At 36.9% G+C, this 13536-nt stretch overlaps 1 protein-coding gene across 3 annotated transcripts in view; it reads right to left on the reverse strand.

Moving 5' to 3' along the window:
* The window catches only part of PTPRN2 (protein tyrosine phosphatase receptor type N2), a 647850-nt gene that overhangs the window by 381106 nt on the left and 253208 nt on the right, over positions 1–13536 (reverse strand). For all 3 annotated transcript variants that reach the window (XM_065050472.1, XM_065050473.1, XM_065050471.1), the window contains 3 exons: positions 13195–13449; positions 11855–11895; positions 11038–11411 (listed from right to left, as the gene is read on the reverse strand). In XM_065050472.1, the coding sequence (XP_064906544.1) occupies positions 11038–11411; positions 11855–11895; positions 13195–13449 (670 nt within the window). The remainder of the gene's footprint in view (positions 1–11037; positions 11412–11854; positions 11896–13194; positions 13450–13536) is intronic.

Here is a 13536-nt window from a genome sequence, read left to right on the forward strand (position 1 = left end):
TTCATCTACTATTGTGCTCCTTAATCCCTCAATGTATTTAAATCCATCTGGAATTTTTCTAAATCCTCCATAGTTCTTCCTAACAGAGACAATTTGCCCATGGGGTACCACTAATCTCTCTACACGCTGAGAAGCAGCAGTTCATGACGAATCTTTCCTATCTCATAACCAGTTCTTAATCTGCAGTGACACCCTGGCCCTTGCTCCGTGACTCACCCTCCTTAAAGTCAGTATGAAGAGCATCCCATTTATCTCCTGGTGATTTGAAGGGCAGGTACAACTTGTGGTTTTGCTGCAACAGCAGCTTTTCTCCCATGAGACTCTGGTGCATCTCATCAGGGATTCACTCCTGAGGGTCTTCCGGGTGTGGTGCTGCCAGGAAGGAGGAGACAGGGTCCCTGGTACTGACTCCGGGAAGCTGCGGCTCAGTAGCCTTCAGATATCAATCACCAAGATTTATAATGTGAATAGTAGCATATCATTGATGTGGTCTCAGATTTGGTGACCAGAGCACTTCTTCAGCTCAGAGAAGCTGAAAACAATACTAGGAAAGGTTTTATTTTAAGGATATGGTTTAATTTTTTTCCTTTTTTTTTTTTTTTTTTTTCCCCCAAAGATTAGTAAATATTTTAACAAGTAACATAATGGGAAACTCAGTTACTGAAGTATGAAATAGAAGGATGCAAAACTCCTTGTTTACGAATTCCAGTAGTAATCGAACTGTGGAAGAGCTGTTGATGCCATCACAAAAACAGGCATAGCTTTAGCCAGGTTCCTTATGAGAATTTTTCCCCTCTTTCTTCCCACTGATTCCTATCTGCTGGGAACTGGCTTCATGGCACTTTCTAGCTCAACATCACTGCTCTTCTCTGACCTGAAAGGTCACTCACCAAACCTGTCTGATTTATCTGTGCTTAGCAACACCTGAACCACACACCCTGCAATCCAGAGGAAAGATGTGGCATTTGCCTGATGAGAAAAAAATAGGTGTATAGTGCCATCTACACACACCTCATGGAAGGAGTGCATGCCCCGGCCACCTCAGGTAGCATGTGGCATGTCTGAGAAGACGCAGCAACACAGTGACATGACTCTCCCATTCTCATCATGTTGGCAACCAGTATAAAGCTACTAAATCCAACCTTCTTCAACTCCCACTTTTCTAGCCACAAAGGAAGCCTTAATCATCATGAGAGAGATGCATATTTTCCATACTATGGAGAAGAAACTGAGACATTAAGAGTGGTTTGCTCCAGGTCACAGAGGAGGTAAGTGGCACAGCAAGGACTACCGGGAACATTTTAACTTCAAAGTAATTACAGTGTTGTCATTAAATTCTTTCTGAGCCTATCAAGCCTAAAAAAAAAATAATCTTTAGACATCGAAATTGTATTTATTTCTCTTGTCTGGAAGAGTCCTTGAGAGTAACTCATCTGATAACCCATAATGAAAGTCCTGGGCACTGAAGCTTCAAGTCCATGATGCCTTGGCTGAGTTTGAGACTTTTTTCTGTGTTTCAGTTCAGTTTCATACATCTTGAAGCACATATCCCCAGTAAAGACTTAAAGAAATAATGTATTTCAGCACTAAATTGATTTAATTTGGTTTGAATGTAGTCTGTGCCTCAAATTTGAATAATGATTAATTTTGTAAATGGTTCATATTTATACAGGATTCACGAGAGCAACCAAATAACTTCTGAGCACAGAGCTACTCATCGGATTGTTTGAGAGCTGCTTGACTTCACAGCGCTGTTATCGCAATCATTTTCAGGACACTGCAATTTTATTGCATTGGGCTGCATTTTCCTTTCTCTATGCTTGTTTCCTCAAAGGCTTTATTAGCCATAAAACCCATTTAAGCTTACTTCCATTTTGACAGCTCAGCAAATTCCCACTTTCTGTAATTTTTTCCCTCTTTTCCCACCACCGGTAAGTGTGAATTTAAACCTCTTAATACAGACAGATTCAAGTCCAGACCAATTTGTAACACAGATGACACTTGGTAAAAATCAATGGCAGTGGCCAGGCCATGAAGGTCAGAGGAGATAACAGCATCATGGAAACACAAGAGTGATAGAGAAGTCGAGAAGGATGAACTCTCTGGAGTTATAATGGAAGTGTGACACTGTGCCAGCTTGTACTTGCATTACTTTAAACACGCACTACCCTCCAGCTGTGTTAATAGCAACAAATTCATACAGATGCTTTGTCTCCAGCAGAAGCATGGAAATAATGGCAATAATCTGTGCCCTAATTGTGATGGCCTCCTTTCTGAGGCTAAAATGGACCTCAAAGTATTCCCTTAATGCATTTTAAGCTGAATGTTAGAAACAGCACTGGAGTCCACTTGTCATGAACCTTGAATCTCTGATGCAGAAAAGCCTCGAAAATACAAAACTGTTCTTTCATTTCAAATTACTCCTTCATATAAGTAACTGATAAATGAGACTGAGGATAACTCAGGATACACATTTTGATGCATTTCTGACTTTTCATTCTTTCCCTTCCTTCATATCTTTCCTCTTTCTTCAAGGCAGCTTAAAGCCCAGGCCAATTTATTATGCAAATGGTTTAAATTTAAAATATAACTTTAAAATGACAAAAGACATCCAACAACCTACTGTTAAAAGAAAGATGTTGAAGAAACAAAAAAAAAAATCTGTAAGAGATACAAACTTCAAAGCTTTTAAAACTGACTTTTTTTAAAAAGCAATCTTTGCACTTTTAGGAAATAAACTCTAAATTTATTTCCACAGCAAATAGACCTAGTCTTTAGATTGTGACATATCCTCTTCAAACAAGTGGCAGTGGAAAACCAGAATATCTACTTGAAAGATAAATTTAAATATTTTCTCAGATCTGATTATTCTGTGTGTTCCAAATTAGTTCTCACCGATTTTCTTACGAAATTGTATTTGTGAGCATAAAAGTGATTTAGAGTGAGATTAAAATAACTTCATTCTAATTTTTAGAGGTTAAGAAATTCTGAAAAAATTTCAGGTGTGAAAATTAAATGATGGCATTTTTATATCTGAGCTTCCCAGGACTGGATAGAACAGCCCTGATGAAGGAGTACTGGTACATAATACACTGCATTATGATTCAGTTTGCTGCATTCCCAGGAATCCGGATCTTTGGCTTTCTCCTTCTCACTAATTTCAAAAGCTTAAAATTTATCACTCCTTTGTAATGAACTACATGGTAATTTCACCCAAAAACTGACTGTGGTACAGTGAACCACTGTTTATGAAAACAAAGCACAGCTCCCAGCCCCATCCCCAGTTCTGGGATATAGAACAGAATCATAAAATCATTTCGGTTAGCAGAGACCCTCAAGATCATTGAGTCCAACCATAACCTAACTCTAGCACTAAACCATGTCCTTAAGAACCTCATCTAAATGTCTTTTACACCCCCCCAGGGATGGTGACTCCACCACTGCCCTGGGCAGCCTGTTCCAATGCTTGACAACCCTTTCTGGGAAGTATTTTTTTCCTAATATCCAATCTGAACCTCCCCTGGTACAACTTGAGGCCATTTCCTCTTGCCTTATCACTTGATACTTGGGAGAAGAGACCAACACCCTCCAAGCTACAACCTCCTTTCAGGTAGTTTTCTAGACAGTGATAAGTTCTCCCCTCAAGCTCCTTTTATCCAGGCTGAACAGTCCTAGTTCCCTCAGCTGCTCCTCATCAGACATGCTCCAGACTCCTCAGCAGCTTCGTCACCTCCTCTGCGCTCTCTCTAGTACCTCAACATCCTTCTTATGATGAGGGGCCAATATGTAATGTGCAGCCTCAGTGATTAAAGGTCCATCACCTGGAGACAGCAGAGAACCTGAACGTGCACCTGGAGAGGTCAGGGGTACCTGCACCAGTGGCTTTCCTCAAAGAGCCAGCACGTGAGACCCAAACAAGGGGTACTAATGGGGCACACAAGGCATGGAAGGACAGAAATGGAAATGTCTGTTCTGGGAAACAAGGCCACATCTCTTCAGCTGAGCAGAGAGACATAAATGTGAGCTAGTCCCCGTGGCACTACTTAGAACTCCAGGCGTGCTCCTACAATTACCCATTGCCTTTCATCAGTTCAAATGACCAGAGTGATTCCTTGCCGTTACTGCTGCTAGTGTGACAGATCAGATGGTCACTAGGTACACCAATTCAAAATTTTGCTCTGGATGTTCCTCTGGAGCTAAAAATGCAGAGCTGGTCCTGACAGAAAGCAGAAGAGAAAGGAAAGATGGAGGGAGTGTTCTCTTGTAAAGTGATCAACATCAGCAGGTGAGAATCATATTCTGGGATAATATATTTCATCAGATTTTGGAAGCTCGAAACCTAAGGGCAACAGAAGTAGAACAGACTATCATCTTATTTCTGCACATACAACAGATAAGAAGAAATCCAAAACATTCAAAGCTGAACTATCATATTGAAAAGAAAAATGCAGCAGATATTCCTCTCTATGGAAAAGCTACAGCAACTGCTGCTTTTATTTTCTTGTGCAAGAATAAGATGCATGAAACATCATTTTCCTATGGGAATTATATAATATCAGAATTAAGGCACTGAAGCAATAAAGTGGGGGATATGGTCTCTGTCATTTTCTAAATATCACAAGAAATCTGGAGCATTAAAGAGGGAAAAATTATTTTATGTCTAGAAAACTCTAGGGAGTGTGAACAGTTACACATGAAAAGTCAGCCAAGGAAGATTCTAGATTTATGTCTCTCCACCAGTTATGGTGTTGAGATACAATGACATAATTGTCTCTACTGGATAAATTCATAAACAAGTATTTTCCACCTGTATTATTTAGGTCAAGTTATGTTATCAGAGGCAAAACTTCCAGCTTTAAAATGAATGATGGACATTTATGGAACTTACTTATACAAGGGTGGAGATTGCTATGGAAAGTGACAAAGTGAGGGCAAAAATCTTTCATTTAATCTTTTTAATGTCAGCAATGCTGTTCCTTGCTGATTTTAACAGACATGAGTAGCAAGAGCTTTTGTGTTTTAGGTATGTTTATAATTGTTTTTATTTTTTAAGTTAGTTGTAAAAGTTAAGTGAAGAATATGCACTACCAGGTAGAATAGCAATTTCAAAGAAGACATTGAGATAAGCATAGAAGATAAACTCAGTGTTTCTGTTTGTGTATATATGTTAAAGGACAAGAACTTTTTGTCATTATTTTCTAAAAATGATCTGAAAAGCTTCATGGAACACAAAAAGCTCACTTTCTAAAAAATATCAAGATCTCTTCCAATAACAAGGAACAATAAAACCTCTCAGCTCTGTTTCATTGCTGTAGATATTGTGATTCATTTTCTCCTATTTACTTTAAATATCATTTTAAAATGCAATTAAAATGCACTAAATATTTTAACCTGATAGGGGAAACAAATAATGAAGATAAAAAAAAATATAATGCTTTAATGACTTGCCTAGGAAAACAGAAAACCTGGGGAATAAACCAAGAGTTCTGCACAACCCAGCTTCAGGGTCCTAACCTGAACAACATCCTGCAGAAAGTAATCATTATATGCAGAGCAGTATCATTTATCACCTTTGTAAAAGTGGAAAAAGAATATCAAGCATTTGGAATTAACCTAACCCTTCAGTACGTTAAATGGGTAAGACTAATCATATTCCATAGCAATTTTATGTTATGAACACAAGATCCATTTTCAGCTTTTTTGCAGCATCTGAGCAGAATGCCAGTTACCCTAAATTAAATGCATAGAATTGCATGTATGATCCAATTAAGTTAATATGTTGTGAACAGATTTACGGCCTATATAATTGTAAATAGACAGTCTGGAATTGATAGTTAACATATGACAAAACATGAAAGATCCAGGAACTGACTGATACAACAATGCCACAAGTTGGCTCACGAGCTAACAGAGCTGCCATGAGCTGTCTGCGATCTTGTATTTATATAAAAAAATTCAAAGCACAGGCATGCTGATAAATTGCAAAATGGGATGGGTTCCTTTGCACCGAGTGTCCAAGCTCCAAGCATGGCTTTGGAAAAGCACGACTTGACTTTTAAGCTCAAAAGACTATGATAAGCAGAGAAAAGTGATGAACTTCCTACTGTTAAATTAAGACTTTTCTTAATGCACACCAGCTTGACTATTTAAGATGCTGAGCATGCAGCAGCTTGCATTTAGTTTTACTGAAGGTTGTAAGAACTACATGTTCTGGAAAGCCAGGCTTTGGGTTTCCACATGGGGGACTCAGGAAGCTAAATATCTTTTAAATATTTTGATTGTGGCATCTTGGCCCTCAGCTTAGAGTATATCCTGCCAGACAAATGGGAGAGTTGGCATTATTTCCAACTAAAAAAAAGTTTTGCATACTTCAAGAACTAGAAGTTCAGAAAATAGGAAGAGTACTTTGCTCCAAAAGCAAAAACTTCTCTGATTTGGGAGCTCACATTGATGTGTTCCCACCATAATGGAGAGGCCCAAGTAGCACAGAAATGAAAATGACACCCTGTACTCTATAATATTAGTTGAGAATTTCAGAGCTAAAATTAGTAGAAACAGTTCAAAGCAGTTACACTAAGAAAGAAACAAGTTTTTTTTTCACACAAATGCTACAGTGGTAGAATACCTTTTTTTTTTTTTTTTGAAAGAGAAAAGAGTAAACAAAGTAAATCACCCAATTTGATTGGTTTCTCAGCATAATAAAGTGCTGAAGCAGCACGGTGGAGGATTTGCTGGACAATTTTCTACACTGAAACTGTCAATTCATTCTGAAGCTTAGAGCTGATGGATATTATGGATTGGTATGGATTGCACTGCTCCAACCATCTGAAAGGTCACTCAACAAACACAGCAGGAGTGACCTATTGTTCTTGCCATTGACGATCAGACTGCCGTTTTGACAAGTCTTTAAACTATCACAAATCTTTTCTTCAAGTATTACATGGAAATGTTTATCTTTGCTTTGTGGCACAATTAAAAGCTGGCATCTTAGGAGTTCACTGAAGCAGTCTTAATATCTCCTTGGGTCACACTCGCAAAGCCATGGAAGCCTGAGAATCTAATAGTGAATGGATCACCCCTGACATCTGTCAACTACACCACTGAGTATAATCTTTTCAGTTCCATTTTCAGATCAGAAGGTGAAAAGAACTCAAGCTATTATCCCCAGTGTACAAATACATTGGACTACTTCCCTTTCTCACCAAAAGCCCGCTGTTGCAGCTGTAAAAATGAAGCTTTGCTGCTCCAAAACATCGTGGCTAATAAAAACTGATGGGTTGAAACTACGACCTATTGCTTTATGGAGGAAGAAGCAAAACATACAAAGATTGTAGTATTGGAAAATAAATAAGTACCTCTCGTTATATTTTGGTATTTCATTTGGTGTGCACAAGTTAAGAGTGGACTAAAAACAAACAAACAAAAACCACCTAAATCATAATTTTAGGTTTAAAATCTTAAATGTGTTAATTAATGGAAGAAAGTTACTTTACAAATGAATCTGACTAACACTCAGGTTATTAGAAAGATACATTTTGTGCCTACTTTTAGGTCCAGCTTCCTCTCTCTTTTAGAGTACTTTTGAAAAAAGCATAAAGATCTAAACACAAAATATCAATTATCAGTTGTGAAATCAATTTTCTGAGTACTTACAGACTACGATCACCTCTCAAACAGGAGTGATTTCAGATAGACACAGATCTGACTAGGAGTAGTTCCAGCCTCTTCACTGTATGAATGTAATATGCACGCACAGTTATATACAAATGTGTACCATGCACCTATGCCATTGATTAATACTATTTATTTACTGCAAACATCCAGTGAGATTTTCAGGACAGAAACTGAATTATACTGGAAGCTTACTAAAAAAATGTTCCTTAAATGGACTTCAAAATTTCTTTTCTATGCAGTGATAGTTAACAAGCATTCCATTGTCTACCCTCTGTCCCGCAATAAAAAAAATGGAATTACAGCAACATTCATGAAAACAAGGCATCATCAAAACTCTCAGCTACACTGATCCAATTGCTCTCTAAGGCCACTTTATGTACTCAAGCAATGGTTGTGGGAAATACTAGCACACAACAGATCCCTCGACTGCTGTAGACAGTACTTCACTGTTCCTGCAGAGCATACAAGTCCATTTTTAGTACGTGGAATCTCCTAAACAGGTTTTGTTCATCTTATAAGATTCCAGAAAATCTAAGGGGTTTTTTTTGTAACATGTGAGTTTTTAATTTTACTCATACATTTCAGATGAACCTATTCAAAACAAACAAGTTTAACCACAACAACAAAAATTAAACCAGTATATTTGGGAGTTGAAATGCTGAGGGTCAAATCATTGAAGAGTTATAAGTCACTGGCTAAGACCCCTGAACCAAAATCTATTTGCTGAAGATTGAATACGACATAATCCTGGTACAAAAGGAATTGTTCTTTAGTTCAGCTCTATCACCTAATTCTCATTAACAATTATCTCATTTTAGATTAGGAACTGAAAACAAGCATGAAAGCTTCTTCTCTTTTTCTCCACGGTGACTTTGGAGAAGATGACATCTAGTTGTACTCAAAGTTCTAAGAAAGTAGTGAGGAGTTATCAGTTAAGTTTTATGAATACAGATAGCAAGAGCATTATACAATGATCTGGTTACCATTAAAAACTAAAATTGTTTTGATAAACATGTTTCCGAATTCAAACCATTTGAAATAGTTTCATCTAAGACATTGCAATTTTTTTCTCATCTTTGCTGAGAATTAACAACATCCCAATGTTTATCTAAAAGCACCTTGCCCAAAACTTACTAAAACTGTAATAATCTAGTATATAAGAAAAATACTTTTTATCTTTCTGGCATTGAAAATAGCAAAGAAGCTGAACAAATCTATGCTAAATTATATTTTTGTATATGGAGTCCTCTAGGACCAAGAATTTTTGGACAAATGACCCTATTCAGCAAGTTTCATTGAATAATAATAGACATAATCCAGGGAAAACTCATCAGCAGGGGACCAGCTAGGAAGAAAACCAGATAAGATGACACAGTGAAGAATCTACATGCCGTGAAGACCAAAATTCAGAATATATCCAGCTACACAGAGCTGTGAAAGCTCTAAGCTTTTAGAGAATTTATAAGCCAAATAAGTCTGGATGGTCAAATGAGATGGTGTCATGAAGATACTGTTGGATTTAAAGTGATTTCCAGACTGATGTGAGTTAAAAGGCCTGGGGGCAGTAGCACTGAGCTGGGGAAAAACTGGCTTTTAATGCTTCACACGGCATTCACAGGCAGGAACCAAGAAGCATGGTTTCACTAAAGAATACCATCAATTTCTGGAAAACGGCTTTCAAAAACACAAAAGAAAACTCCTGAGTGCCCCCCTTGGCAAAACGCAAACAGAAGTGTAACCTACTTGAAGGACTAAGTTATGACCTGGACAAAGAAATGGAATAATACTCTGTAATAACTAACTTTGTCCTGGACGAGGTTCTTAAGAACGTCAAGCCTGCTGCAGGAACAAGTCAACAAAAATGAGCATTACAGGAAAACAACTGAAAAATGCCATTGTAAAAGCAGTTTAAAACTGGTTAATTAAATCCAAAGCACTTAGTTATGAAATAATCATTAACACACAGACAAGTTAACACAAGTATGAAGATCCAAATTGTTTGGGACTTTTCTTAAAGCAAGTACTTTGAAACTCCCCAAAGGTCTTCTCTAAACAGTAGAGATGGTTTTCTTTAGGAAGTTAATAAAATTCAACACTAAAATGGTAAAAATAAAACTCAGAATGAGACATGATAGGAATGCAAGGAACTGTTAATATAACTCTCATCCCCACTCTATGTCCTCACAAGGTGAGCACTTTCCTTCAAGCATCTCTCATTCCAGTAACTAAGTAACTTTTATTTTCTGCAGGGTAACCCATGAGTCCTTATGAAATCTATTTCTTCTGTCATCTCTGAGGAGTGAGTGTGTGTTCCCTACATTTTGGGAGGCCTCTGTCTCTGAGGTTTGCAGGCTGCCGAGCCCCGGCTTTCACTCTCTTCTGCCCCTCCCTCCATGCACCATCTATAATCTCTTCCCCCAAATGGCATCCTTGCTCCATGATCCCATCTTTCTCAAGTGTAGCCCCTGGGAGAAGCCAAACAAGAAGCTGTCCTCTGTCACTCAACCACATGCATTTCAAGGCAACACAGTGCCGTAAAAAAGAAGAATCTTCTATTTTCTATTACCTTTGATCCCAGTAATAAGTTTGAGATGTTCAAAAGAATAAATGCATGCTACAGAAGTTTCTGTCTCATTTTCTCTGTAATACTGGGTAGAGATTTGTAAGCCTATTCTTGAAGTTCCTAATTTCTGACAGAAGATGAGCTGGGATTACTAATCAAATATAACATTGTTCCCACAGTGGGAAAAGGGACGTAGAAGTGCCCACATCATTCTAAACTCCAAAGCGTTCCCATAATAAACTGTGTATCGCAAGAGGAAAAAAAAAGCTGTCTTTGGAAAGTATAATATTAAATGTCAAATTCATTAGTGACATGACCTGAAATCACTAGGTATTTCTTTCTAAACTAGCTGCATATGTGATGTTTTGATTCCAATACATGTTATTTTCAGATCAAAATGAAACCACTGAGAAAATATTGTGCTTTATTACGGTGTGTCATTTTTTGAAAGAATGACTCAGGCATTGATATTTAGGCTACTTTCAAGTCAAATATTTAAAGCCCACATCCTAACCATAAGAACGTGTACTGACATATTGGAAGGTCACTGGAACATGAGAAGACAGAGAGAGGTCTAAGCAAAAGACCTACAAACTAAATAGGAGGAACGACAACTATAAGAAAATTAAACTTTTTTTCCTGTATTTTCATCAAAGTACTGAACAGATTCCAAACAGTTTCAGATGGATTAAAAATCAGGCCTGTGGCATTTTCCTCTTGTACATTCATATTTCATGAGGTGCAATGACTTTATCTTTTCTCCGGTTAAAAATGACATTGAAATTGGCTGCTATACTTACTCTTTCACTGTAACAATATATCCATATTCTTTCTCCTCAGAAGACTTCACTTCAAGTTGTAAGCCTTGTCCCGTATTTTTTTGAGGCTCTTTATAGGAGTTTCCATCCTGCATTAAAGCATTCTTAATCCAGTAGCTGGTCTCACTCAGGTCTTTGGAGTCAGGTTCACTGTTCTCTGCCGCTGTCAGTTCCCTTGAGAAAGTCTCGCTTTTTACATTTTCCACACCATCATTTATTTCTTCTGAGGAAGAAGAGTCAGTGTCTTCAGATTTCTTGGTTTCTGTCTTAGTAGAGACTTCAGGTATAAAGTCTTTACGCATATTTTCACGTAATGCATTCTCATTCAAGAAGTTAACCTGTTTTGCAGTGTTATCCTGTGTTAAAGGAATACCATTATTTTTAGAACTAAAACCAGGAATGTTATACTGAACTAAACCTGAATATAACTTTTCAAACTCTTACTGATATGGTATAGTCTATTAATACAAAAGTCATATGGTCATTTTCTTACTAACCTGAGGAAAAGCCTGAAATTGTCTGAACTTTGTGATCTGTTATGAATCCTGTCTATTTATGAATGAAAGAAAGGCAAAACTGGACTTGATATTGGTTTTTTGAACTACAAAACTCATTTTGCTTTAGGTTTAAATAAATGTTCATTTAACATTTCAAAGTATGAACAACAATATGCCTACTGAATTACATCCACGCAAGACATAAAACAAGTCTTTTGTTTCAGAAATGTTTGACCTTCACTACATATTAACCTGATATTCCGAGATGTAATACTTATTTTGTTTAAATAATGGTACTCTACCTCTTTATCAGTTCTTGCACTGGCTTCACGTACTCCATTGTCTGTAGGATATGAAAAGCACAAATACATAGTTATGAAGGGAAAACATCATATATGAAGCAAACACCATTTACAGGATGACTTTGTAGTGGTGGCCTTTTCAAGCAATTTAAACATTAAGACATCAAAGCTGAAAGGGCAGAGTAAAGAGCACTGTATAATTCAGTATTGTCATTCTAACCCCACTTCGATAGCAAATTAATGCAAGATCAATAGACAGAGTACTTCAAGAGCCAATGTAATAGTGTTATTTTGCTAATTAAGTGTCCAATCTTCATATCAGTTTATCAATAGCTAAGAAAAAAAAAAAAAACACATTAAAATGGCTCTAGCTAGCTGAATGGGAATTTATACTAAAGAAAAAGTAAATACATACATCCCTTACACATATTTTTATGGAAGAAGAAGACTTAATTCAATAGATATCTACCAAAACCATGACATGGTTTAACTACAATGATGTTATGCAGTCATGTCATTAACCTCAGTCTAACAATGCTGGCTCGTTGGTTTATGAACTGAGTCTTATTCATCTCTCCCAGCATGATTCAAGACAAACCCTCTGGTCTGCTCATTTTAATCTACAAAAAGAACTGACAATTAAAATACCCAGAATATCCCTAACTAGTAAGTATTTCAATATAGCACCATGAAAAAAAAAACAGTAAGTTCAAATCACTGTTTATCACTTATAGCATATGTTTTTGGTATCCTAGATATCATAACATTCCTACAACAGAGAATGGGTGTTAACTTATGTCCCACTGTGGTATGAACACATTAATGGCAATTACTGGAGTTCCTGACTCCTGCATCACCAGGAAAATATGTGTCCAGTAACAACTCTTTTGTTTCCCTGTGCAGGAAAGGGAACAAGTAGTTTTCTACCTGTACCCAAGACTTTCTTCTGCAAGTAATTGTGGTACATTAAAGAATGATTATCTGTAAACCACAACTTTTAAAATTCAAAATACATTATTGAAAGGTAATGATTTTTATTAACGTTTTGCTTACACGTCTCGTTTCCAAGAAATGAAAATTAGACAACACAACATAAAGCAATTTGTATTTCAATATAATTGGGTGCATAGATCTATCTTGTTTGTGAATCTTGAAGATCAAGGGTTCAAAAAAGACGCATTTTCAGTAAATAAAGTATCTGCTGTAAAAAGAAAACAACCAGGCTGGAATTATGCAGCCTTTGGGGAAAAACAAAGAAACTTTCCCTCCTATCCTCTTTAAAACTCTTTCACAAAAAAAAAAAAAAATCTTTTGCTGTATTTAACTCTTAGAATTAATACCTGGTTTGTTAACACTGTTTTCCATTAATCCAGTCTGTGTCTCTGCCTTTCCTTGGACATCTCCTTTTTTCATTTGTGCTTCTGTTTTGTCTTCTCTAGTTTTTCCAGTACTCTCCTCTGTTTCTTCCTGAATGCCAATGGTTTGAATTGCACTGGCGATAGTATCAGCAATCTCATCCAATTCTGTTGAGCTGAGATTCTCCACGTTCACCTGGTGTTTCTCTAGGTTCTTCAATACATCTTTAATAATATTCTCTGGATCACAAAACAATAAAAGCATAAGATTTAGCTGCATACATTAAATATGTGTTTGTATCAATATATATCTTCCACATTACCTAA

The sequence above is a fragment of the Columba livia genome, chromosome 2 (genome assembly GCF_036013475.1).
Source record: "Columba livia isolate bColLiv1 breed racing homer chromosome 2, bColLiv1.pat.W.v2, whole genome shotgun sequence".
NCBI lineage: Eukaryota > Metazoa > Chordata > Aves > Columbiformes > Columbidae > Columba > Columba livia.